Below are 27,513 nucleotides of genomic sequence, written 5' to 3' on the forward strand. Positions count from 1 at the left end.
GGCTTTCGCTGAAGCCTGGAGAGCGAGAGGGGTCGGTGTGCACTGACCCCTCTCGCTCTCCAGGCTTCAGGAAGCTATCCGCAAGCGACTTTGCGCAGCTCTCCCACAGCTTGGGGAGAGCTGCCTGCACCTGGAAGCCTGAGCTCAGCACGCCCCAAGCTTCGGGCTTTGCGCAGCTCTCCCACGGCTAGCGGATAGCAGCCTGTTCTGGGGGCTGGGGTCGGGGGAAGCTCGGGCTTGCGCCACACCCGGGGGAAAATTCCCCCCCCCTTTAATCCCCCCCCCCCAAAAAAAACTAGGTGCGTCCTATGGGGCAAAAAATACGGTATGTCTATAGTGGATGTGCAGTCTCATTGGTGGAGATCTGTGTTGCCCTCATGCTGAATGCAGAAGATTTTTTTATTTGGAATCGGTAAAGAAATTACAATGGATTCCGAAACTATACAAGGTTGTCTTAGTTCAGGCATTGTATTTAGCAATGGTTTGCTGTGATGCCTTCATTTGGTGAGCCATAATTGAGGCTATCGCTCTTCCTCTGGAGGCAGCTGCTGTGGGAATGGCCATAGGAGTGGCGTGGAGATGAAATATGAAAGTGGATGTGCAGGTCTAAATTGCGGGTTGCTGAGCGCACAGGGGAAAGCAGAGAAGCAGTTTTAAAACGTATGTTTGGCTGCATGTTTGGAAACACCTGCCTTCTAGCCCAGGGCCAAGGCAAGCCGTCGTTCAGGGTGATGTTTGACCCCTGCAGTTTGGCCACCCACGGGAAATATAGGAATCAACCTATCCTTGGTAGAGAGAGTGCAGCCTGCAACCATAGGGTCAAAATGGCAACCCCGAAGGGCCCACAGAGAATGTACATGCTCAGAACTTGAGCAGGGGCGTTGGCCAGGGCCCTGCTGTTTGCTTTGGGCAAACAAAAATCAAGGCGAAAGGCCCTTAAGTGTTTCACTTCCTCCAAGCTTGCATGGAGTGGCCTACTTTAACCAGTTTGAGGTGTAAAGTAATGATGAGAGGTGGGAGGTGGTGAATGGCGTGAAGTAGAGGTGGGAGGTGGTGAATGGCTTCTTACATAGCCGCAACTGCTGGGAATGTCAGCTGGGTTCTGCACCCTACCAGGTAGTGTTTCAGCTAACAGAAAGCTTTCTTCTCCTGCTGTATAGGAAAGGGGACACCCAGTCGGCTTCAGGAGAGTCTGAAAAGGAAGAGCAACCAAGCTTTGTTAACAAGGCCCCATTGTGTGGCCGGTTGAAAAATCTAGGACAAGATAATCGTAGAATTAGGGAGGCGAGGGGGCCCTTTTTAATTTAAAATGTGCTGCTATACCCAGGGCTGGGAGAGGTGGCTTCCCATTTCATTTACCCACACCAGTAGGAGTCTGGAGCTGGTAGAGACTTCAGATACGTGGGTGCCATCAAAATATGAAGCCTGTTAGTCTTGGGGTTCTTAGATCCAACGGCAATATCTGCGCTATTACGATCTCCGTGTTAGAAACCTCCCGGGGCTGCCGAGAACACCCCAGCAGGACTCCTGATGAATACACTCAAACAGCGGTTAAAAATCTGGCTTAAGGTTTATACAGTTGTACCTTGGAAGTCGGACAGAATCCGTTCCGGAAGTCCGTTTGACTTCCAAAATATTCGGGAACCAAAGGGCGGCTTCTGGTTTGCTGCAGGAAGCTCCTGCAGCCAATCAGAAGCTGTGCCGGATGTTCGGCTTCTGAAAATCGTTCGAAAACCAGAACACTCACTTCCAGGTTTCAAGATTTGTTCAGCAGCCAGGGCGTCTGAGATCCAAGGTACGACTGTAGTGCAGATTGTGGTTGCTATTCCAGCCACTTCCGAGGTTAAAAACCAGCTCTTCTTTAGCAGCTGGAGGATGTTGGGGGGTTGGAGCATTACTTAGCTGCTTCCTGCCACAGATTCCTGTATAATTTGCCCTGCACATTCTTAGTTGGGGGCAAATTACTTCAATGCCAGGTATCAAATCTTCAACTTTGTTATCTCCAGCAAAAACACTTAAGCAAAAAAAGGCAAAGGAACTCTGAGCAAGCTCCTAGTTGTGGTTTCATGAGATGTTTTCAGTTGGAGCTCGGAAGATAATAAATGCCATCAGTTAAGCATCAGGTGCTGAAAGGAGCTCTACTGTTGCCTCCTGGGTGTGCCTCCTGACTCACACGGAAATGTTAATAGGCATCATTCTCTTCCAAGTCTCTGCTCCAAGGTAGAACTGCCTAGTCACAAATTGCACCCCTGCTTCTGTCCTTGACTTTCTGCCTTCACATTTAAGTGTTTGCCTTGAGAGGATGGAAGGCTACAGGCTCTTAAACAGACTACAGTGGTACCTTGGTTGTCAAACTTAATCCGTTCGACTCCCGGAACGGCTCGAAAACCAAGGTGCAGCTTCCAATTGGCTGCAGGAGCTTCCTGCGCTCAGTCAGAAGCCGCGCCGGGCGTTCAGCTTCCAAAAAATGTTTGCAAACTGGAACACTCGCTTCCAGGTTTGCGGCGTTTGGGAGCCAAAACGTCTGAGTACCAAGGCATTCGACAACCAAGGTACAACTGTATTTGCTGGCTATGAACTGCTCTGGTCAAGAGTATCAGCGCTCTTCACTACTTTTCCCAACCTGGTGCCCTCCGTATTATTTGGACTACGACACAGCCATTTTAGCCGGGACTAATGGGGATTCATAATCTAAGCCATCCAGAGGCCACCAGATTGCAGAAGACTGCTCCAACTGCAGAGCCAATTTGCCCACGAACTGATTCATTGTCTCGTTGGGATCATTTCACAGTTGTGGAGAAGCAAACCCATGCCTTCCTGCCCTGTGAGTTTTTGCACGCTGTGAAGGGTGTGTCTGTAGCATTCATGCTTCTTGTTCTGAGGTATGTGCTTAGTTACCGTAAACATTGAATGTGTGACGGCCAACGGTAAGTTTTTGAGAAACACAAAAGTGCCAGCAAAAAGGGCTGTCTGCTTGAGGGGTAAGCTGTTTGCAGTGGCAAGTGCGTTCTCCATCTGGGTAGGTTGAGTGTTCTGGCCTCGCAACTTCATCCTGTTCAGCAGCGCATTAAAATGGTGCGGATAGGCTTTCAGGTCTGCCTTCATAGCCTTTCCTTGCCTTGACCGTGCCTGAGAAAGGTGTCCAACATATTATAATTCCAAGGATAGCACGCTGCCTGTGAGAAAATAAACTTTACCTTGGTTATGGGCACTACCAGGGTAGCTCTGCCCTTTTACTTACTAGGTTTCTTAACATCGACTTCTGCTGATTCCATTTCATGTGGCTGAAAGAAGGGGATGGGCTTGGAAATCCAGACTCCCCCCTTTCCCCGCCCTTCCGCTCAATTTCTCTCCCACTTCAATTCTGGATTGTCCTCCTGTTCTGGCGGTTCCTGTGTAGAATTTAGAAAAGTGCTGTCAACTCACCTTTATTTTTTTCTCTCCTTCTCTCTTTCTCTTCCAGCGGGGATCTGACGAACTTTTCTCTACTTGTGTCACTAACGGACCTTTTATCATGAGCAGCACCTCTGCTTCTGCAGGTAACATTGCCAGCCCAAGGAATTCAGCGCTTTCCTGAAGGGCCCAGTTGTCAGCCAAAGTTAGCCCTCTTCCTTATATTCCCCCTCCCAGCCACCACCACCCCCAGTATGCTTATTCCTCCATTAAAGGAACAGCCCTGCCCCCAAGGAAGGAGCCTCTGCTGCCATGTTAGATTTACAAGTTTCAACAGACTTGCAGCCCCCCCCAACCCCCAGAACGAATACCTTGAATTTAACCTGCCCCAGAGCATCTCATTAAAGATGTGTTTATACTAGCAAAGCGTCCCGCACAGGTAAGGGCAGAGGACAGTTACCAGCAGAAGATAAGATTGCAAGCATACATTTCGAACACCCTGATATTTTGGCGTTTAACGAGGGGTCTGTTTTTTGGGTCTGCTGTTTCAGGCATGCTGCTAGGATCACTACACAGGGTGCTTCTTGACAGCTGGGAACTGAATGATGCCTCTTTATTCGGGGGTGAGCTGGACTTTTGATCCTGGCCTTTTTCTGTTGGCCCCTCACTGTCGCGCCCACAGTCACCACTGACTCTGAGCCCCACCTCTTTTAACATTAAAACTTCCATGCAGTATTTGAATGTCAGATGAGTGTAGGAAGAGTGTTCGGTGACGTGTTGAACACTTGCCTGAGCATTTTGCAGAACCAGTCAATGCTGGTTGCGCTGGCGTTTGGCAACCCAGCCGGCAAACCACGAGGCCTTGGTTTTAAACAGAAGCTTCCTTTCCTTTTATTATTACTTTCCCACTGTCTGGCTCTGTATCCTAAGCCTTCCGGACAGGTAGCCTGTGAGTTTGAAAGCCTTAGCGAAGCGATTAGAAGTTTGTGGTTAGCCAGTCGGCATAGCGTTGCAAGGGCGCAACTCAGAACCCCATCTTGGCATTCCATGGGCCCAAATTTACCGCAGCAAATTTCAGGGTATCCTGAAGCGTGTTGCTTTAAAGTCCCATTTCGGTGACCGCATCACATTTGCGAGGGTGGGGATTTTAAAGGATTGGCCACAAGTTGCTGACAGCACAGGGCTGACTTTAAAAAAGGTTATCTTTCTCCCACACCGCTGCTGTGATGTGGAGAACCACACACCGTGTCGTTCATTCCTGACACTGGTGCAAACATTCTGTGCCATTTGCAAGAAGCACATCATGGCACTATGTTAGACGTCACAGCAGGGGCTTGGGGAAATATGCCATGCCCTAGGGATGCTAGCCACCAAGCTGGTCAGCCCGAGGAATTTACTAGTCCACCTAGCCTAATCTGGCATTTATCAAGCCTCTGGCAACTAATCTACACAGCAGGCAATTGAAATCTACATGAGCCACAGTCCATCCAGATCGTATCATCTCTGGAATGTGGTGTCCACCGCTGAGCAAGTGCCCCCTTCCCAGCTGCATTTGGAAGGGGTTGCAATGCCAGGCTAGCTGTGCGTCTAAGAACTCAAAAATACGAAAGGATTCATAAAGTTTTCCCTGGTTGTGTAACCAGCTGGCCTGCACGTTTCTCAGGCTGTGCACAGCCATCTTCAAAGGCACAACTGGCTGCACTGGTTATATCGCTTCTGCCACCCAGAAGCTACGCTCAACCCATGCGGTGGGTGGAGTTCTAGTGGCTGGTTTAAACTGGGGGTTGGGTGGGGCAGTTTTGCATGGCCATGGCATCAGTGTAAAAGCTCTGCAAGTCTCAGAGGTGTCTTCTGTGCTCAGTTGCCACCTTTTAGCCACAGAGGACGTTGGGCCTCCTTGGATTACTCTTGGTTTGCGTGCTAAACTTTATGAGTACCTTGCCCAGCCTTGCTGGAGTAGCTAGCCATACTAGACAGCCACTGGGGCAGTCTGGTTCTAATACAGACTGGTCTAAATGGTGACCAGAAAGGTCTTATAAACCGGCTAGGAAGTGACGTCATTTCCCGACTCCTCAATCTGACTGCCATGGGCGAAGAAATGGCCAGGGGTTGCCCCGGAGACCTCACCTGTCCCTGCCGGATCTCTCTTCCAGCCAACGGAAATGACAGCAAAAAGTTCAAAGGCGACAGCAGAACTGCAGGAATCCCCTCGCGAGTAATCCACATCCGCAAGCTGCCCAGTGACGTCACAGAAGCCGAAGTCATTTCCTTGGGGCTACCTTTTGGCAAGGTCACTAACCTGCTGATGTTGAAAGGGAAGAATCAGGTATGTATATGCACGTGGAGCCATTTAACTCTGGTAGAAGTGATTAGCTGTACCATAGGAGTCTTCACTTTCAGCTGCAGAAGCTTCAGCCTTCAAATCGATAGCTTGATTTGCAGCTGCTTGGAGAAGTGAAACCGTTTGCGTAGATGGCGGCGTTTTCCTTCCTGAGCAGGCATAGAAACTGGCTTATATCAGTTTTAGGGACCATATTCCATAAAGAAGCTAGTTTCAAACGCAAGCCACCAAGTTTCAAATTGGCTGTAAAGTGGAAGGCATAATAGCTTAGTTGAATGAGCAGACATGCAGCTTCGCAAAGCAGAAATAATAGGCTTGGCACTCTTTACTCCAGTCCTACTGTTTCTGTGCTCCCTGGGGCTAAGATATGGCGTAGCTTAACATGACGTCTGAACCCAGGCTCGCGGTCTTCTCTCCCCCCAGACAAACCATGCGTGGTAAACAATAACCTGATAATTTGAGATACTCAAGATAAGAGACTGTACTGACATCCTTGGGGCTGGAAGTCAGTGACGTCCCTTGCATGTATAAAGTTTTTTGCTTAGTTCTGTTGGCATCCCCAGTTTGAAGCTCTTGGGTAAAAATGTCTTGCCCAGGCTCACGTAAATGCTCTCGCCTACCTGGGTTGGTTCTGCAAGCTGCCCAGAAAATGGAAGTGCAGAATAGCAATCTATAAATAATGAAAGCTATGCATTTCTGGTTGTGGAAGAGGGCAGGTCAGGAAGGAGAGTGCTGAGGTGGAGGCTGGGTTTGGAGGCAGCAGCTGTGCAAGGCTACCTTGTGATGCCTGGATGCCCTTTTTGTTGTTGCTGTTGCTCAGGCTTAATTCAGACACAATTTGCAAAGGCAAACACTAGCTAATGGTAGCCACATGCAGCCTGTGTACCTCACATTTTATTTTTTTTGTTGAAGACTGACCTTCCACTATCCTCGCTTATTTAAAAAAATGGGTTAGGGATCTTTCTTGTCAGTTGATGGCAATTGGATCCTAATGGCTGCGGCTTGAAGTTTTGTTTGAATCAGAAATTAAGTCAGAAAGCGCTGCTGAAAGTAGGGCGGCTATGAGGCCTACCAGCTCCCCAACTTCCAAAGACTGAACCGTCGTGAAGTCAGTGACTCCAGCACCCTAAGAGCCCTGTTTCCTGTGTGGCATGTAGGCACCTTAAAAAAAAACACCTTTAATGTCCCTTTAAATATGCCCAAATTAGAGTAGATTGTGATTTGGTATTTAAGGGCTCTGTGTGTATGAAGAAATGACTTGTTCAGAAATTGAACTGCAGCCTTTGGGCTAAGATTACTTAAGGCTGATGCAGCACGTGTTTTACGTCCGTCTATCTCAATTAGGCTTTCATAGAAATGAACACTGAGGAAGCAGCTAACACCATGGTTAGCTACTACACCACGGTAACTCCTGTCCTTCGGAGCCAGGCCATTTACATCCAGTTCTCCAACCACAAAGAGCTGAAGACGGACAACTCTCCAAACCAGGCGGTGAGTCGGGATTTCAAGCAGCAGCAGCAGGGCTTTGGGGTAACGTTCTGTGTCCATGGCTGTATTTAAATTTGCCGAGGAAAGAGACGAGCGACGGCAACGTTGCTGAGAAGAGGTGTACATAATTTGTCTGTAGCCCAGTGAGGTAAAGTAAGGCAGGGAAGAGTGTACTAAGAATACTCATGCTGGATCAGATCAAAGTCCTTACTTATTTTCTTTTTACCTTACCTAGTATTTCATGGGGACGCGGGTGGCGCTGTGGGTTAAACCACAGAGCCTAGGACTTGCCGATCAGAAGGTTGGCGGTTCAAATCCCCGCAATGACGGGGTGAGCTCCCGTTGCTCGGTCCCTGCTCCTGCCAGCCTAGCAGTTTGAAAGCACAAAGTGCAAGTAGATAAATAGGTACCACTCCGGCGGGGAGGTAAACGGCGTTTCCGTGCGCTGCTCTGGTTCGCCAGAAGCGGCTTAGTCCTGCTGGCCACATGACCTGTAAAGCGAGATGAGCGCCGCAACCCCAGAGTCGTCCACGACTGGACCTAACGGTCAGGGGTCCCTTTACCTTTACCTTCGTATTTCATGATGCGCCTTCACATTTTCTAGTGCTGTAGGGTGCTCAAAACCCACCGCGTTGCGTTATCCTTACAAAAAACCCTGTAGGTTAGATCAACATTGCACTCCTACCTAAATACAGAAAGGGTATAATATAGCTGAAAGTAGCTTGCCCAGGGCAACCTAGTGAGTTTATAACGGAAACAAAGGATTCTGTCCAACAAACATTTACTCATTGAAATTAATGCACCTAAGTTAGTCACGGCCCTTAATTTCAGTGTGTCTGCTCTGGGTGAAACTTAGCCGGATCGAGCCCACACTTGACCTGAGGTCTTCCTTATTTTTCTGTGGCGCACAGCATAGTAACATGCATTAACTTGGCCTGAACAACGTGCATGTTCCATTCTGGTTGCTTCTAACTTACAGGCCATGGAAGCCATCGGTTTCAACGAATTACACATAGATGGTGTGTTAATGCCTTACCTGTGGCTGTTGGAAGAGTTCACACTCAATGTGCAGCAGGGCAGGGGAACCTGTGGCCCTATAGGTGTTGCTTGGACTTCAGCTGGCGTCAGCCTGACCATTGTCTGGCTCCTGGGAGTCTTAACAGCATCTCCAGGTCCGCAGGGTCCCTGTCCTTTTGTGTACAGGATGAAGAAAACATCTTGTCGTCCTCCCCGTTCATCTCTTAGGGCTAAAGGCCAGGTTCCCAAGGCCCCCCCTGCATGTCTGCCTGTCATTCAATGTCCTGTTCAACAGGGGGCAGCATGATTCTGAAGCCGAGTGAGCACTCGCATCTTTCTCTTTCCACCTCTCTGCTTATTAACGTACTGAAAACGTTTGGCTCCCCAGCGCGCTCAGGCAGCCCTGCAAGCGGTGAACTCCGTGCAGTCTGGGAACCTCGCGCTGTCTGCCACCGCTGCAGCTGTGGATGCTGGGATGGCCATGGCCGGGCAGAGCCCAGTCCTGAGGATCATTGTGGAAAACCTCTTCTACCCTGTCACCCTGGATGTCCTGCATCAGGTGAGAGAGGGTCCTCTGGCATGGGGAGCGGCCAGATTCCGGGGCTGTGTGTGATGTATCTTTTTAATTTAAAAAATTCCTCCCGGCAGCTCATATGAAATAGGCTTGGATGGCCAGAAAAGATCACCTGGTGTCCTGGCCATGTAAGGGCTTGCGAGGGAAGAGAATTAAAGAGAAAATGGGGCTGTGGGGCGAAGAAAGCTCTTTTTCCCTGCCTCCTTTTTGAGTTTTGTTTGTGGGCCTGTTTTCCTTGTCCTGCAAGTCTTGGTATCTGCATAGACGCCTGCGCACGGCCGCGTGAGCCTGGCACCCAACTAAATTTGTCTCCGACTAGGCCCGTCGACGTGGACGAGAGATGCCCTTTAATTTCAGCAGATTCTCTGCGACTTACGTTGGGTGCAAAGTTATTGAGTTCTGCTCTTTTCAGGACACAGAACAGAGGGAGTTGAGCTTGCATTTTCTGGCTGTGCCTTTTGGGGGGGTGGGGGGGAGCAAGGTGTAGGCTTCTGAAAGTGTGGTTCTAAAGGTCAAAACGCGTTTTCAAAAGTTAACTGTGCTTGAAGCTGCTTGTGACACATTAACTCCTTGCGCAAAGCTTGGCTTCTTCGCTCGGCTCTCCCAGATAAGGGTGCAAGGAGCTCCCATCTCAGCTGCACACACTTGACATTGCTTATATGCAACAAAAAAACTCGCTTTCCTGTCAGATGGGAAATGACCCCCTTTCCTTTGCCCGGCCCCATTTGCCATTAGGTCTCTTCCTGCTCTGGGTGGTCCTCTTGTTTCAAAAAGTCACAAAGCCTCTGTGGGCGACGTGCTCTTCACTTCCTGCCCTTGCAACAGAGCCCAGGCTTCAGCTGTTCACCGTAGACACTACGCTCCAGAAGCAGAAAGATTTGTGGGTTTCCTTACGCCTCTGCTGCCCTCTAGTGTTGCCAGGCTCAGTCTGGGGCTTTGGGGCCTCTGATCTGCCTGGTGAGGCAAGTTGGGAGAAGAGCCTTCCTTACCATTTTTTCTTTTCTGCTGTGAAACTTCATAAGCGCCTTGGGCAAATTGGCAGATCCATAGCAGCTGCAGTCTTCCTGCTGTGTTGCTTTCATGCTTTCAAAACGGAGAGTTTCAGTGTGGTGTAGTGGTTAAGAGTGGTGGACTCCTAATCTGGGGAACCGGGTTCGCGTCTCCGCTCCTCCACATGCAGCTGCTGGGTGACCTTGGGCCAGTCACACTTCTCTGAAGTCTCAGCCCCACTCACCTCACAGAGTGTTTGTTTTGGGGGAGGAAGGGAAAGGAGAATGTGAGCCGCTTTGAGACTCCTTCGGGAAGTGATAAAGCGGGATATCAAATCCAAACTCTTCTTCTTCTTCTTCTTCTTGGCCAAAAACGCAACTTCCAGAGTTTACTTCACGCGACTTTTCTGTTTTGTGCGCACGCAGATTTTCTCCAAGTTTGGCACCGTGCTGAAAATCATCACCTTCACAAAGAACAACCAGTTCCAGGCGCTGTTGCAGTATGCAGACCCGATGAGCGCCCAGCACGCCAAACTGGTGAGTCCTGCTTTGCGTGGTTCCTTCCGGTCTCGAATCTGCCGCAACACAAGGGGAAGCATGTTGCAAGAGGCAGCTGTTCAGGAGAAGCATGGTAAAGCATGCCTAAACACGGGTGCTCTCACCTCTGGCTCCTGGAAGCTGTTGGCATGCTACAGCGGCCACACCCAGGAAAAAGCATCAACTGGCCGGCTGAACCAGATGAGGGGAGCCGATGGGTCTTAAACCCTTGTTGAGTTAGGGGCGTCTCCTGCATGCTCTGGCGGAGTGAGCAGACAAGACCAAGAGTCAGTCAAGAAGGCGGTTTCTGCACATGCTGTAGAGCAGGCACGTCTAAAAAAAGCTCAGCTGAACCCCTAAAAAACGGGGCTATCCTCCTCCCTTAAAAAGCTCAACAACTTTGACCTGAACCCAAAAAAAGGGGGTAGATCACTGCCAGTCTTTAACCCCGAGAGTAGATCACAGTCTCTTGGGAGTTGGCCACCCTTGCTGTAAAGGGAAGTGAGGGGCAGGTGGGGCTTGTCAACCTGGGAAGGCGGACCATCTTCGTGGAGGAGAATGCTGGTCTTAAACCTCTGCTGCCTTTATGGGGTATCTTCGGGAGAAGGAAAGGTATGGGAGTAAACTCTACACAAATCGGGAGTGGAGTCCCTAAGGGGGTTGGATGGTGCCTTGTGCGCCGCCTTCAGGCTCCTTCTGCAGCCAAGCCAGTGACAAACGTCTTGCTCTGCTTTCCTTTGGACCACATCAGCAAGGCCGAGGGGGGGGTTGTTGTCTAGGCAGCCCACTACACTTGGGGAGGTCACTAGGTGGACTCCGTTGTCTCTTGAGATGCACAGATGTAACAGGCACAATCTTAGACCCTGCTGCGTCTCTTCAAAGAAGAGCTCTGAAGTTTGAATTGGCAGGCAGGCCTCGTCTCAGCCCAATCCAGGCATCCCGTTAAACAAGGGTTCGTGAAGCCAAGGAGTGCCCAAACTTCTTTCAAAGAGGGCCAGATTTGATGAAGTGAGCATGCGTGAGGGCCAACCAAAGCTTTTTTTAGGATTGAAGTTGCTGATTTTTGTCCCAGGACATGTACTGCCACGGGAACTGGAATTCATCGACCACCGGATTAGACCCCCAGAACAGACTTTGGACATGCCTGGTTTAGACCATTGCGAGGTCTGAATTGGCAGCTAAAACACACCGGATGTTTTTAATAGACCGCATGCAAATTCAGAAACTATAAATCACTTTTGTTTTTAGAATCAGCGTCATTTTACCTTAATAGCAAACTTGGGCGGTTGTGTTTCTGCCCCATCTGGAAGCAAACATGGGACCGGCCGAAAATTAAGGCATTGTTTTCTGCATATGTATATATGTTTGTGTGAACTGCAAGCTTGCAGGGTGCTGGTGGCGGTTAAGTTACCGGTAAGAGGCCTAAATTGCACAGGCGGGTTCATTCCTCATAAGGACAGGCGGGTTCATTCCACAAGGATCATTCCTCATAGGGGGGCGTACTCAAATACTGTTTTACAGAGAGTGCAAATGCGCTCGTTGGGCATTCGCTTTCGGTTATTTCCCCAAGCTACACGTCCTGGACAAGTAGCGAACTTTTCACTAAGCACCCTGGTTGGCTTGAACCTAACCCGTCCTTTTGCCTCTCTTCCTCTCGCCCCCCCCCCCCGGCAGTCTCTCGACGGACAAAACATCTACAACGCCTGCTGCACACTCCGCATCGACTTCTCCAAGCTCACCAGCCTCAACGTGAAATACAACAACGACAAGAGCAGGGACTATACCCGGCCAGATCTGCCTTCTGGAGACAGCCAGCCTTCCCTCGACCAGACCATGGCAGCTGCTTTTGGTGAGGGGCGGGTTGGGGTGTGTGATGGGGGTGAGGATTGGCTTTGGAAACATGCTATGAACTGGGAAGAGTTTTCCAAAGCTCCCCTTGGCTGTAGATTCAGAGGCTGGGCAAGCTGCTCTCAGCTTGAGCCCTTTTCTCCCTGCCTGTCATAGTAGCAGTAAATGGCTGCAAGTTCCCTTTCCGTGTCTGGCTTGGAAGAATCAAGTCCTGCTGGATTTGTCCAGTATCCTAATATCACGGTAGCCAGCAAAATAGATCTTAAAGGAAGCATGACCCTTTAATGCAAAACGTCCTTTAATTTTTGACACTAGGGTGGGCAGAATTCTAGAAATACAGTCGTACCTTGGTATTCAAACAGCTTAGTTCTCAAACGTTTTGACTCCCAAACGCCGCAGACCCGGAAGTGACTGTTCCGGTTTGCGAACTATTTTTGAAAGCCGAATGTCTGACGGGGCTTCCGATTGGCTGCAGGAGTTTCCTGCAGCCAATTGGAAGCCGCGCTTTGGTTTCCAAACGTTTTGGAAGTCGAACGGACTTCCGGAATGGATTCCGTTTGACTTCCAGGGTACGACTGTGATTAAAACTCCATGTTTGCTCAGAAATAAGATTGTTTGTTTAGTGAGGCAGATGCAAAATGTATCTGCCTTAGCTTTGTATAAGTAAAGTTGTGGGTACGCTCAGTGCGGGAGAGTGAGTTGCAAACTGTTGTTTCCTGTGCTACCTAAACACGTGTAGCTTAGCTTCTGCCATCTGAGAACTAGCAAAAAAATTAAGTGGTGAAAAGGCACCACTACTAGATGAAAGATCACCACCACAAGACAGCAAAGAAGCAACCCCTTTCTGTTCCCCCTCATGAAGATACCTTGAGTGTTTTACAGCAGGGGTGGCTAGCCTCTGGACCTCTTGAGACAAGGATCGTTTTGTTGGATCTCCAAGGAAGGCACCCAGAACTGATGGTGGGGGGCGCAGTTTCCCCCTTTAGCTTGCACGACGCTTACAGACTGCTGCTTTGTAAGGCTGTGACATCATTCTTGCTGCCCCTTTCTGATGTACGCATCCATACGAAATCTAAATAACAGGTCCCCTTGTTCCTTCTTTTTATTTTTGTAGGTGCTCCAGGGATCATTTCTGCCTCTCCTTACACAGGGGCCGGCTTCCCGCCCGCTTTTGCGATTCCTCAAGCTGCAGGTACTGCTCCTTTTTGAGGTTGCTGCCTTTTCCCAAACGTCACTCACACGGTTCTGCCGTACAGACGCCGGCAGCTCCTTCCCCTTCACCCTTACGGCCTGTAAGAGTCCAAAATGCAGCCAGCAGATCAGGGGCTGAGGAGCTGAGGAAAGGAAGAGATTACGAAGTCCTTGAGCATAATCTGCGTTAGGCAGACCTCGGGGTTTCGGCATTTGAGCCCATGGCTTTGTTTAAAAAAAAATTAGTTGTCATCCTTGAAGATCCCTGCGGGACAAATTTCCTCTTTGGTTATTAGGGCTGGTTTCCTCTCTTTTTAATGTCCCAACACTGATCTCACAAAGAGGAGGGAGGTAGGAACCGCACAGAAGTAATAATAATTATAGTATTTATTATTTATACCCTGCCCAACTGGCTGAGTTTCCCTAGCTACTCTGGGCGAATACTTAAGTGAATACTTAAGCCCAGTGAATACTTAAGCGAGCATCCAAAATGAGCAAGGAGAGATAGCTAGAATTACGCTCAAGGCAAAAGACTTTTGTATATAACTTGAAAAGCTGGGGAAGCCAGGGCAAAATGCTGTGGCGTGGAGTGTTCCTTTTTAGGGGTGCCAGCTAGCATTGGCCCCCCTTCCAGCATATTCTCCCCCCCCCAAAAAAAATTATATTTGTTTCCCCAACAGATGCCCAGCATTCCGTAGCCAGAGGCTCCACCTATTTCCCAAAAGTCCTTTTTGTACTACTTGCAAAATCTGGGAGATTTCCCCCAAGCGTGCCAACGTCCTCGTGGGTACGATCCTGCCCGTACTCTGCTGGCCACTAAGGGTTCAGCTTTTGTACAGTAGCACAGTTGCAGCAGCAAACAGATATTTGGCCGAAGGAAATTCACTTTGCACTTCACAGGGTTATCAAGGGGAGAATTTTGGAGGGTGGGACGGATCACAGACCGTCCTGAGATTTACTGCTGCTTTTGGGGTAAGGACCCTAGTAGCAGTTGGTCTAAGTGTCTAGGCAGGCCTCCCTATAGCAATCTTCGGTGAGATTCTTTGTTTCTGAAGCTTGCTGCGCATAACGGCAGTCCGGGGGGGGGGCGGTGTCTGTGTGACGGTGCGCATATATTGATAATGCTCGGCCCCTGTACATGTCTCTCCCTGCCCGTGGTGTAATCCCATGGGAAAACGGCAGAACCAGCCCCCCCCTTTATTTGTGTGCTGTGGCGTACAACAGGTAAAACGTGCCTTTCGAGCGAGGAATTTTGACGAGTGGTAACACGCAAGGGGGCTTTTCAAACAAGCTGGTGTTCGGACGCCTGCTTTTGAAAGGCCCCCTTCTGAAAACGAAACCCTTGTAGAATATATATGTGCATATATATATATATTTTTAAAGTGTCTGGAATGCACACAGCTGTGGTTTGGTATGTGCATGATCCGACTGAATGAGGCACTTCCAGGCATGTATTGGTGGAAAGACCCCTTAGGAATGCACCGCTTTTTGTGTGTGTCGCATCCCCCTTTCCCCTGCTTCTCTCCCCAGTGGTGGAATTTTTTGCTTTAGATAAGCCCGTGGAATGTTGCCGAATCCGGTTCGGAAACCAGACACACCTAGAGCTTGTCTGGTTGCCCCCCCCCCCCAGCACCCAAGGAGAGAGAAAAATGCCTTTCCCCACCCCCCAACTCTTGCCAGAAGCCCGAGAGCACAAACGCAGAACTGGAGAGGCTCTGTGGCCCTTTGCGTTGAGGGAGGATGGGGGCACCGAGACGCAAACTCCCTCTCTCCAAAGAAGCACCGTGGGTCAGCCCCACGGCGTGTCGGCCGAGGATGCGCTGTGGACTTCCATTCACTGGTTAATACGCTTTAATTTTTCCAGGCCTCTCAGTCCCCAATGTACACGGAGCTCTTGCTCCTTTGGGTATCCCTTCAGCAGCGGCCGCCGCAGCAGCCGCAGGGCGGATTGCAATTCCCGGCCTTTCCGGGGCTGGGAACTCCGTTCTGCTGGTTAGCAATTTGAACGCCGAGGTTAGTGGAAGCCTTGTAATAAATCTTCTTCTGTCCAACTTTAATATCTCATATATATATATATATATCTATATTATTTACTTTTGCTTCTTCCAGTTACTTTCTGCTCTCGCCTATCTCTCCAGTCGCTTCTCACGAAATACTTTAACGCTGAAGCGTCACAATGCCAAACACCTTTCCTTTCTCTGAACTGGAATGCGATAAAATGAGGGGGGAATGAATGGGCAGCCCGGTGTAATTCTTAAGTGGGTGACTTCAAGCAAGAAGGGGGGTGAAGCTGCCGCTCCCCAGACATTGCTGGACCCCCAGTTCCTATTGCCAGAGGTTTCCCATCCCTGACTTAAAAGAGACACAGGTGGAAGCCTTTATAAACCATTGCCCTCTTCCTTGCCTTACCAAGCGCAAAGGTTTAGCTGGTCTGCTCTCCCTCCCAACAGCGAAAAATTCAGAATGTGAAATCTCCCGCTAAGCTTTTGTCTCTACTTGGGTCGACCTCACAGTAGCCCAGATCCTCCCCTTTGGTTTCTCCCTTTGGCATGTCATGACTTTTTAAGAACTCTTCAGTTGGAGTGACGATGTTGCTTCTGTCCCCTTCATGGGTATCTTAATTCCTTGCCCTCCCCTCCCCTTGCCAGCTTTAGCTTCATTTTACCTTTTGCAAGTTATATATTTCCTTTGTCATGCATTGGTACATTCCCACCTTTGACCAAAATTCCTTTAAAGTTGTTGTTGGTGTTGTTGTGCCTTACTTAATTTTTGCTCCTTAACTTTTTAAAACATTTTTAAGTTCCATTTTAACATTCCCACCCCCTTTCCCCTTTTTTGAGTTGGAACATTTGGCTGCCTTGCAAACTGAGGCTCTCGAGGCAAACAAAAAACGAAGCCTGGTATTTTCTGTTTAAAAAAGGATGCAATTCAGCAGAGACCCACTTTGCCTTTGAAGTGGGTTTCTGTGAAATTGCATTCAGGTGTTATTGCAATGTGTTTGTGTCATTGCTTGAGCGCCCCCGGTGCTTGAAACTGACAAGGCTGTGGCCAGAATCTTGGATTTCTGCTTATCTTGGTTGTTTCAGAAGCTCCAAAGCAGAGACATGGATGAGAGAACCACTATAAAAATTTAAAAAAAGCTTAATAGGAAAATAACCAATCTCAATCTGTTTTGCTATGTCTTTTTCTGTCCACTATAACTGCTTTTTTCAGAGCATGAGGTGCTGCCAGCAATTCTCGCTCCCATGTTGGGGTTGTGCCCAATGAAGCTCTACTCTCTCAGTGTAGACCCATTTAAATTTTAGTTTATCTGTTTAACAAAATTAGTATTCTGCTGAACTGTAAATAAAACAAGCTGCTTACAAAGAGTATAAAACATTCACTAGAATTTTCAGTAAAAATCAACTTTGAAAACAGGTTCATGAAAAAGCAAACTGGATAAAATTCCTGCATTGCAAGGCGGGGTGGACCAGATGATCCAGAGTGTCTCTTCCAACTCTACAGTTCTATGAAAATCGACAGCTGAAAGTATTCTTTCCAAAGCGACACTACAGGTTAAAATGAGCATCAACTTAATGTGTAAGCTTTTGCCTAAACAAAAAACCATTTTAGGAGATGCCCAAAAGGGATTCAGGGAACTTGTAGTAGTGAGGGAGTTCCGGTTTCTTAACAGGTGCAAAGCAGACATTATCCTAGAATTGTAGAGTTGGAATTACGTGGCACTCGTAAACAGGCCTGCTTTTCCAAATGGACGTGAGTTAGTCGTGCCCCAGATTTCAGTGGGACGTGGGTGGCACTGTGGGTTAAACAACAGAGCCTAGGGCTTGCCGATCAGAAGGTCGGCGGTTCGAATCCCCGCAATGATGGGGTGAGCTCCCGTTGCTCGGTCCCTGCTCCTGTCAATCTAGCAGTTCGAAAGCACGTCAAAGTATATAAACTTTGATAAGATATCTTTGGGAAGGTAAACAGCGTTTCTGTGCGCTGCTCTGGTTTGCCAGAAGCGGCTTAGTCCTGCTGGCCACATGACCCAGAAGCTGTACGCCGGCTCCCTCGGCCAGTAAAGCGAGATGAGCGCCGCAACCCCAGAATCTGTCACGATTGGACCTAATGGTCAGGGGTCCCTTTACCTTTTTACGCAGATTGTCACAAAAACTGGAACTAAGCCTTAGTCTTCAGCCCGATGGGCCTTTGAGCCCTGGCAACCAGAAACCCCTCTCCTTATTGACTAGCAAAAGAAGGCATGGAGGGGGTGGTCTGCCTTGAGTAGCTCCCCTGAATTGACAGACCAGAGAGAGCACAGCGTTGAGCTCCCAGATAGATCCTTGAATTCTTGAGCCTGTTGGAAACAACATTGGCTAGGAGGAGCATGCAAGGGACTTAGCCGCATTCTTGCTGCTTGTAGCCAAAGGGCCGTTATAGTATAAATCACAGGGGAAAAAGCAGGGAGGTGGGTTAAAACATATCATTAAGCAGTTAGTGGGGTTCTGCCACAGAACGTAAAAATCAAATGTCCAATGAACAATAAGCTGGTTGTTCCGCCACTATCCACTTCCTTGAGAGAGAAACCATTTGGGGCATAGGGATGCTATGAGGCAGGATGGAGGTAACCCTGAACATTGCCCTCTTTTAGAGTGGAGGCGAGCAGCCTTTTTTTGGCACGGCAGGCCAGGTCTTTTAACCATCCCCTCAACCCTGCTGGCCGACTTTCGACAGGTGGGTAGGACCACCTGGTGGCAGAATGGCCTCAGGGCGATCGACACCTCTACCAGAAAACTGCATTATACGCTAGGAGTCTGAGAGTCTTTAGGGAGAGGAGAAGGAGTTACAGAATCTGAACGCACCTGCCCCTTTTTTGTGCCGCACTTGTTTCCCAGGAAGCCCATGCAAGCACAGCCGTCGGCTGTGTCGTTGCCTGCTAAACTCTGCACCTCCAATCTCAAAACTTGGCTGCCACGTTCTCTTGAAAAGCCCCGGTGGTTTTGTCTGTCCCTTAGGCGAATTGCTGAGCAGCTCCTCGCGCCTCTTGCGTGTATGTTCCTTTGACGCTCCCTCATCCATCCAGCTTCTCTCCTTTTGGGCTAAAAACCTCGATACCTGTAGTGAAGCTGTGAACTAACGTCTCCTCGACCTTTTTATTTTTTCCATTGCTTGTATAATCAGTGTTGTAGAAACTTAATCTGTGCATACTGTTTGGAGAGGCAGTGTTCTCCAGAGGGAATCCTCCCGTTCCCCACCACCACCACCACCACCACCACCACCAGGACCCACCAGTATCGATATGGCAGGTGGCTAGTCCGCAGACCCTTCTCCAAACCTTGATCAGTTCCTGCGCTGGAGTTTCCCGGCTTAGCAAGTTGGCGTCGAATCGGGGAACCTTTTTGTAAGCAGAAGGGGGGAAAGCTCAGTTGCGCTCAGGGGAAATGCGAGCTCCACCAGGCAACTCCCTGGCTTACAAAGAATGCTGAACTCAGGCCTTCTCCATCATCGCAGCCTGCCATACTGAAGGGGTTCAGTGGGGCAGGCCTTTTGTGGCGTCCCCCAGATGCTGTTGGTACGAGGGTCCTTCCATCGTCCCCAGTCAGTTTGGCCAAGTCTCCAGGGGTGGTTAGCGTTACAACCTGGCAACATCTGGGGAATAATAATAATAATTTATACCCCGCCCATCTGGCTGGGTTTCCCCAGCAACTCTGGGCAGCTTCCAACAGAATATTAAAACACAGTAACCTATTAAGCATTAAATGCTTCCCTAAACGGGGCTGCCTTCAGATGTCTTCTAAAAGTCCGGTAGTTGTTGTTCTCTTTGACATCTGGTGGCAGGGCATTCCACAGGCCGGGAGCCACCACAGAGAAGGCCCTCTGCCTGGTTCCCTGTAACCTCGCTTCTCGCAGGGAGGGAACCGCCAGAAGGCCCTTGGGAGATGGACCCTGGTGTCCGGGGTGGAGACGCTCCTTCAGGGATACTGGACCGAGGCCGTTTAGGGCTTTCAAGGTCAGCACCAACACTTTGAATTGTGCTTGGAAATGTACTTGTGTCCTGGAGGCTGACCCGGACCCTTTCAAACTCCTGCCTCCCTCGTCACCCCACGTGACTGTTATATGTGGTCACGATCCGGAGTTTGCCCTCTGGCCTGTGAATCCCTCTGTTGCAATACTGCCTCTCCTTCTTAGTTATACCTTACTTAAGTAAAGTGCTCTTCTTTTTACTGTTGTGTTCCACTAGGTTTAAACAAAAAAAAACCACAAAAAACCAACCAACCACAACCTATTAACTAGTTTTTCCTCTGTAAAACCGAAGTATTGTACGTTTTTAGAAATCTATAAATCTTTTACTGATGGAACACTACATATTTCTTTTATGTATTTACTGACCTATGTTTTTTGCTACTTTTTTTTCCTTTTCTCTCCACCCCCATCCCTCAATTATTATTATTTTTTCCCCCCCTTCTCCCCGATCCGGAATTTCTTTGCCAACTGACTGCACGGTACTTCTGCTTCCTGTTGTTGCTTGAAACAAATATATTTTTTATATATTATTTTTTTAATAAAACAAATACCCCCCTCAAACCAAAACCAAACAAAAAAAAAAAAATACCTTCCTGCTCTTCGGAAACCAACCTGCCCTTCAATATTAACCATCTTGAAAACTTCATCATCCATCAACCAATTTCGCCATTTCCTGCGGGGACTCTACCTTTCCTTCGTTGTCGACGATTTACGCAACCTCCGCTCTCCCCTCCGATTCCTTACCTCTTCCCTGTCTCTCCGCTGCCTTGCCTCTGCTGTTCTCTAAAGAGAGTTACACCCCAATGCCTCTTTATTCTTTTCGGTACGTTATCATTCACACTTTTTTTATTACCTTTTTTAAAATGTTATTATTTCACTTTGAGGTTTTGCTTTTCGGCGGAGGGTGGGGGTTGGGGAAGGGGCGGCGGGAGGGGTTTTGCCGCTTCGAACGGATGCTTTTTATTATTTGCGTTACCCTAGCTTTAGTCCCCCCCGTTTTTAAATCATTTTTTTTTTTTTTGTTTCGTCCATCATCGTGCATGGTTTTGATTGCTTTGCATGCCTGTTTTCGTTGGGTCAGGAAGAGAGAGCATGTGCAGATCGCCCCTCCAGGCCTCCACGGGTGACTTTTTGGGGGGCACAACCCCCACCCCCCCAAAGATAAAACATGTGTTTTATAGCTCCACCTAAAGATCGTTCCACCTTTTTTTCTGCTGCTGAGCAGAACAAAACCCAACTTTCAAGCGGGAGTGAGAGCAATGGTGGGGGGTTTGGAAGTGCCTTGATTGGATTTTGGGCTAGAGGCAAGCGGATTTCTTCCTTGATAACCTCCTTTTTTTCACCACCGCCCCCTCTTCCCTTGCTTCCTCCCAAGGCGTGTATGGTGATGTGCAGCGAGTGAAGATCTTGTTCAATAAGAAAGAAAACGCCTTGGTTCAAATGGCAGATGGCAATCAAGCCCAGCTGGGTAAATAATAAAATTATTATTAATTAATTAATCCCCTCTTCTCTGAGGGTTGGGGAATAGTAGTGGTGCTAACAAAGGGAGCTGCCTTCTGTGTTGTAGTTTATTAAATTTGTATACAGTGGTACCTTGGTCCTCGAACAGGCTTGACTCCCGTACAAATTGGCTCCCGAACGCTGCAGACCCGGAAGCAAGTGTTCCGGTTTGCAAATGTTTTTCGGAAGCCACACCTTGGTTTTCGAACAGTTTCGGGTGTGGAACGGATTAAGTTCAAGAACCAAGGTACCACTGTCCTCCCGTTCATCTGAGGATCGCGGGCGCTTCACAACGTAAGAATACAATTGTGAAACCACCAAATAGATAGCAAAACAATCGCCCCCATCCCCTGCAACAGATAGATCGGAAAAGGCCATAGAATCAGCCAAACGTCTGGTTGAGGAGAATCGTTTTTTCCCGGCTCCTATAAATGTATAATGAAGATTTAGGGGCCCGTGTGTAGGGTAAAATCGCTCCAGCCAACGCAAAGGGGTTAGATCCAGAGTTGCACTCCTGCAATTGGAAGGGCTCCTTCCATCCTCAGGAGGGACTGAGACGCAGCGGGGGGTTTTGCATTTGGGAAAGTCGGGAGGCGATTTCTGCCTTTTCCCACAGAGCCCCCAGCGCCACCTTCCCATTGGTTATGGGACACAGTGGAGTTTGGGTTGCAATGAGCTAACCATTGCTTGCAGCAGACCCACGGAGATTAACATTCCTAACCAGTTTTGGTCCATTTATCTCAGTGGGTCTGCTGTGAGTAAGAGTTAATGTATTTTTTTGCTCTATAAGACTCACTTTTCCCCTCCTAAAAAGTAAGGGGAAATGTGTGTGCGTCTTATGGAGCGAATGCAGGCTGCGCAGCTATCCCAGAAGCCAGAACAGCAAGAGGCATTGCTGCTTTCGCTGCACAGCGATCCCTCTTGCTGTTCTGGCTTCTGAGATTCAGAATATTTTTCTTCTTGTTTTCCTCCTCCAAAAACTAGGTGCGTCTTATGGTCTGTTGCGTCTTATAGAGCAAAAAATACAGTAGTTTGATGCAACCACCACCTTCTGTTCCTCTGCCCCTGGGCATTTCCGCAAAGCCAGACTGTTGGTTTCTGTAGCTTACAATCAGACCTGGAGTTGGGGGTGGGGTGTTTCTCCAGTGTTTCCTCTTGCCCCCCCCAAAAAAAAACCTTTCGTGGGGCACATCTGGGTCTGCTCTGCCATAGGAACTTAGATACAGCCCCATCGTTTCCTTAACACTCTCTCTTCCTCTCTCTCCAGCCATGAGCCACCTCAATGGTCAAAAGCTTCACGGAAAGCCCATCCGCATCACTCTGTCAAAGCACCAGACAGTACAATTGCCCCGCGAAGGGCAGGAAGACCAGGGGCTGACCAAGGACTACGGCAACTCTCCCCTCCACCGTTTCAAGAAGCCAGGCTCCAAGAACTTCCAAAACATTTTCCCCCCTTCTGCCACCCTCCATCTCTCCAATATTCCGTAAGTCGTTGCTTTGGCGATCCCTCGTAGCCGAGTAAGATTGCCTTCCATGAACACAGTTTTCAAAAGTGAGTCCATAAGGGGCTGTGGAGGCCACTTCTGGATCCACATGTCCTTCCACAGTGGGGACATAGGTTTCCAGGCAGCAGTTGATCATGGCGAGGGTTTGCTAAGTGCACCTTCCTCTTAGCACGTTTCTCCCTTGTGTCCTGAGTTCGAGTGTCTTCAAAGCCCATGACACCTTTGGTAAAGGCTGTTCTCCAACTGCAGCGCTCGCAGGCCAGAGTTTCCCAGTTGTTGGTGTTTATACTACATTTTTAAAGATTTGCCTTGAGAGAGTCTTTGAACCTCTTTTGTTGACCACCAGCATTACGCTTTTCATTTTTAAGTTCGGAATAGAGGAGTTACTTTGGGAGACTTTCTTTGATATATCAGGACCTAATATCTCAATGTGAAGCAAGCAGTGAATTTCATGTTGATTTTTCCAGAGGTTGTTGAATTGGGCCCTTTGAATGTGTGAAGCGACTCCAGAGCCTGGACCTTAGCATAATCATATTCCCCTTCTGTTCCCGCAGGCCTTCGATAATCGAAGACGACCTCAAGCTGCTGTTTTCCAGTAACGGCGGGGTGGTGAAAGGCTTCAAATTCTTCCAGTAAGTGTGGGTCCCTGTTGCCTTGCGGAAGCTGCTGTTGGGGAGGAAAGCGGGTAGCTAAAGGGGGCTCAGGGTCCCTGTTCACGGCTACTACTTTGCTGCATTAGGCGGATGAGCTCGGCATCAGAAATTTAAGATGCAGGCCGGGCCTCCAGGTTCCTGGAGCCCAGGCAGATTGCCCTCTAAGAGCAGGGCTCTGAAATGTCTTCCCTTTTCCTGGCATGAGGATCTGCACTGGGCCAGTTGCCTGCGGGTCTCTAGTTACAGCGTTATTCAGACTGCAGGCTCCTTCTTTCCCCCACACCTCAGAGGGAAGGAGCCGCAACACAGTGGCACGGAAGATACTTTTTGATGGGTCCCCCATACCTGATCACCAACATTCCCCTAGTTCATTGTTTCCCCGATCTGATTCGGGACACATTTCAAATTCAACCTTGGTTTTGATCCAGATCACAAACGCTGAAATGGAGTGGCTTGCCCCGTGGCGAGGCAGCCCGCTAAACGGCCAGCCTTCCCTCTCCGCTGTTTGCCGTAGGGCTGCAGAGTTGGAAAGGGACCCCCAAAGGTCATCCAGCCCCACCCCCGGGATTGCCAACTCCTGTCCTCTCTCTTCCTTGGCCTTGAACTTGGAACGGGTATCTCACGCGTGGTCTCTCTGTGTGCGCTCCCCCCTTCTCTGACCCAGAACGCTTTTGTTTCCCCGGGCAGGAAAGACCGCAAGATGGCTCTCATCCAAATGAGCTCCGTCGACGAGGCCATCCAATCGCTCATCGACCTCCACAACCACGACCTGGGCGAAAACCACCACTTGCGTGTCTCCTTCTCAAAGTCCACCATCTAGGCGGGGTTTTTCCGGAGGCGCCCGCGCGGCAGAATATGGACCCTGACTGAGAAACAAAACAAAACAAGCCAGCGCCAGCCCCACCCTTCCTGGTGGCCTCGACATCCTTTTTTCCCCAAGGGCTGGGCCACCGGCACGGGGGTGGGACAACTTCCGTCATTCCAGAAACAAAATAAGAAGCCACTTTAAAGAGAGAGAGATTGAGATTGCAGCAGAAGTGACCTTAAAAAAGACAACAGATTTTATTTTTTTAAAGATGAAACAGTTTACCGGGTGTTCCTTTTTATAAAAAGAGAAATGCAAGTTCTTAATTCATGTCGCTATAACCTTTCTTGCAGTGAGTGGGGTTGACTATAATAGATTTGACCAAGAAAAAAACAAACCATAAACTTAGAAGTTTGCAGTTCTTGGTTAGAAGCCTCTCCGGGAGTTTCTCCCGCCTCTTAAGAAAATAGCAAAAACCCACCCATTCCCAGAAAGCTTACCAGCTTCGCAGCAATGCCTTTTATCCTCGAGTCTGACCCTTTCCTAGAATACATTTTTTTCCTGAACACAGATGCCTTCCTTTGTTGGGGGGGGGGGAGCCCTTTCCCCTAAGCCTTGCATCAAGCATCCTGTGCCTTAGAAGCTTTTTCTGTAAAAATAGGGGGGGGGGGGGGACAGCAGCCATTGGAAAAATTCTTAAAAGTTACGAAGAGGGGGGTGGGTGGTGGAGAAAGCCTTACCTTCCTCTAATATATCTCTGCGTAAAACGTTTCTTAACTTGCAGACGGAGTTGGGTTCCCTCCAGCCCGCAAAGTTTGCAAAATCGGGCCGATAATGTATTTGTGCTTGAATGGGGGGGGGGGCGTCCTTTGCCCCATCAGTCAGCATTTCAGTGAAAAGGGGGTTCCCCTTTTCGCATTAAGTATTCCCCAAAGCTGCGGAAACTGTAAATTAGTTAAACCGGAGCAGCCAGCTTCTCCAAATCTGTGTTCAGAATCTTAATTTGGGGCTCATCCTATAAAAGGGTTGGTTTAAGATTCCTTTGTAACCTCGATTTCACTCTTTAACCACCAGCATATATCTCCGATCTCAAACTATTAGTAGTTTCAGCTTCTTGTTTTAACCCCTTTCCTACTATAATTTTGTTCTACAATGCAGTCTTATCTTTGCCTAGCAATATTTCCAGTTGACCAAATATTCTAATTAATTCATACGTATATATCTATATATGCAAAATGCAATAGCGTAACTTTTTTTTATATATAGATGGTATAAATATATCTAAACCTGCTCTTTCTATTACCCATGTATCCTGTACTCTTGTAATTTTTTTTTTCTTCGTTCGTAAGCTGGAAAAAAAAACCCCAACTAGCACATAATTTTAGTTTTATCGAGATGACGTCGTTTCCGAACATTAACGTTGTACTTTGAAGAAGTATTTAAAGTAGCGAATTCCAGTTGTTTTGAGAGGAGGAAAGGACCCACATTTAAAAGAAGTCATCTTACTGTAATAATCCAAGCTTATCTATATTATTTAAAGAAATGCAAATTTTCTTCCTCTCCACCAAGATAGTACCTAAAAACACAATTCTTCTGTGACCTCCAACTTTCCCGGGTTGATATATTGCCTTCTTTATATTCCGATGTTGCCTTACATTTCCCTCTCGGCTCGTGTGAGATTTTAAGATAACCAGAATCTTTGTACTTAATATCAGGGTTATAGTTCCTCAAATTGTGGACCAAAGTTGTTGTTCGTTTTTTTTTTCTTTTTTCTTTTTTCTTTCTCTTCGACGTATGTGGTGTTGTCTCTCAAGTTGCCCACATTCCCTGCTTCGCGGGATCTGTTGGACGACTTGCTTTTTTCCCCTTTTGTCACTGTGGGTTTTGGAAAGGAAAGAAAAAAGTCTTAAATCTTTTTTTTTTTTAGAATAATCTATATATCCATCCCAGTATCACGGGGATGCAATCTATGCTGGAGGTGTGTATGGATGTCTTTTTGAGTCAGGATTTGTCCTTGGGCCGCCCGCGTAAAGGGGGAGGGGAGAGCCTCTCAGCCGGCAGCCCTCCCTGGGCCTCGCAATAATGCCATCCGCGGAAAAGAATCTCGCGCCAGTGGCGAGGGCCGATCCGAAGCCATCGGGCGGCCCTCGCTTTCTCGGCTGACCCTGTGCACATCGCCTTTTGTGCATGTTTTCTTGGGGGAAGAGGCAGGGGGCCATTTGATTTGGCGGGTGGCCGTCTCCCCTGCCTGCTTGCCCCCCCGATCCATAGCTGGCGTCGAGGGCACGGGTCGGCCTTCCCAGCAAGTCAGCGCCACTTTCCGGGTTGAGAAACGTAGCACCACCACCCCTTCCTTCGCCCGGCTCCAAAGGCAACGGGCTCCGGAGGGGGAAGAGGGGTCTGGGGTGGGGCGTCTCGTTCAGCGCGGCGTGGAGGTCCGTAGCCGCGTGCCCCCCACGCCGGTTGATTTAGGAAGAAGGGGGCCACCGTTGGACCACGCGGCGAGGCAGCCCCCCCCCAGCGGCACCCAGCAAAAGTACCACTTTAAATGCTAACCTTTGTTAAGAACGATCTCGAGCGTCGTTTTAATGTTTTAAAAAGCGTGCTTTGCGTCTTGGGGGAGCTGCTCGGACATCGCAACCCCTCTCCCTGCTGACGTGTTTTTTTTCTTTTTAAGAAATAGCTTGAGAATCTGTCAGCAAACCTTTGAGGGCTTCTATATCCGTGTGTGTTGAGTTGCTATGTTTTCAGACGCACACAGGCGTATAGCAGTTTAACTGGGTTGCAGTGGGGGGGAGAGAAGGGGGTTTCATCTTTCCTTTTTCCCCCCTGGTTCCCCCCCCTTCTCCTTTTCGATCCTGTGGTTTTTTTTTGCATGTAAATGTGAGTAATGAGGAAAAAAAGGTGTAAATATTTATAATTTTTTATACCTGTTGTAAGACATGAGGGGGCAGCAGAACCCACGTTTTTTGGTAAAACAGATGTATTGTATATTTTGATAACCAGCTTATTACAAGGTTCAGTATTGGGGGCTGGGCAGGGCTTACGATTCGTGTCAGAAATTCCATCGCCTGGCTCACGAGGGAAAAAAATGTAATGCAAAAAAAGAAAAGAAAAAAGAAATTAAAACTATTCTATACTGAACGTAGTACTTTTTCTTCTGTAGCCCATTACTTATTTTTCTTGTTTGGATTGTAGAAAGCAGTCGATTGGCTTATCTGTACTTCTTTTTATTTTGGCTCTCAATAAATGTCTTCTGTATTCTTTGCTTCTGTTTCTTTCCTACTTTTTATTATTGTGCCTTTTTTTGTTTTGTTCTCTTTTGTTTTATGCTCAACTCCCCTTCCTCCTAATATAATTCCATCTGCCTCCCATTTTATGCACCTATTATTATTATTATTATTATTATTATTATTATTATTATTAATTTCCATGCTTCCTTGGGGATGTGGGAACTCTGCAAGTCTTAAACACATCTCTCTTTTTTTAAGTTTCTGGTGGTGAAGAGGGAAAGGTGCTATATTATAGTGAGACGACTTTCAATGGGGAAAAGTTGGCTGTAGCACATCAGTATTAACCCTGTCCATCAATTTGCCTTATACTACATTTTTTAAAATTTGCCTTGAGACAGTCTTTATACCTCTTTTGTTGACCACCAGCATTACGCTT

At 48.3% G+C, this 27,513-nt stretch overlaps 1 protein-coding gene across 2 annotated transcripts in view; it reads left to right on the plus strand.

Moving 5' to 3' along the window:
- The window catches only part of PTBP1 (polypyrimidine tract binding protein 1), a 40,296-nt gene extending 13,184 nt beyond the window's left edge, over nucleotides 1-27,112 (plus strand). Inside the window, exons 3-16 of one of the 2 annotated variants that reach the window (XM_080988975.1) lie at nucleotides 3,464-3,539; nucleotides 3,945-4,016; nucleotides 5,547-5,719; nucleotides 7,079-7,225; nucleotides 8,628-8,798; nucleotides 10,229-10,339; nucleotides 12,014-12,188; nucleotides 13,302-13,379; nucleotides 15,243-15,391; nucleotides 20,171-20,204; nucleotides 20,757-20,849; nucleotides 22,149-22,365; nucleotides 22,941-23,018; nucleotides 23,727-27,112. In XM_080988975.1, the coding sequence (XP_080845101.1) occupies nucleotides 3,464-3,539; nucleotides 3,945-4,016; nucleotides 5,547-5,719; nucleotides 7,079-7,225; nucleotides 8,628-8,798; nucleotides 10,229-10,339; nucleotides 12,014-12,188; nucleotides 13,302-13,379; nucleotides 15,243-15,391; nucleotides 20,171-20,204; nucleotides 20,757-20,849; nucleotides 22,149-22,365; nucleotides 22,941-23,018; nucleotides 23,727-23,859 (1,707 nt within the window). In that variant the 3' untranslated portion in view covers nucleotides 23,860-27,112. The remainder of the gene's footprint in view (nucleotides 1-3,463; nucleotides 3,540-3,944; nucleotides 4,017-5,546; nucleotides 5,720-7,078; nucleotides 7,226-8,627; nucleotides 8,799-10,228; nucleotides 10,340-12,013; nucleotides 12,189-13,301; nucleotides 13,380-15,242; nucleotides 15,392-20,170; nucleotides 20,205-20,756; nucleotides 20,850-22,148; nucleotides 22,366-22,940; nucleotides 23,019-23,726) is intronic. The other variant, XM_080988976.1, reaches the window with a different exon arrangement.
- The last annotated feature ends 401 nt before the right edge of the window (nucleotides 27,113-27,513 follow it).

This window comes from Podarcis pityusensis (genome assembly GCF_964106645.2).
Source record: "Podarcis pityusensis genome assembly, chromosome: 18".
NCBI classification, from domain to species: domain Eukaryota; kingdom Metazoa; phylum Chordata; class Lepidosauria; order Squamata; family Lacertidae; genus Podarcis; species Podarcis pityusensis.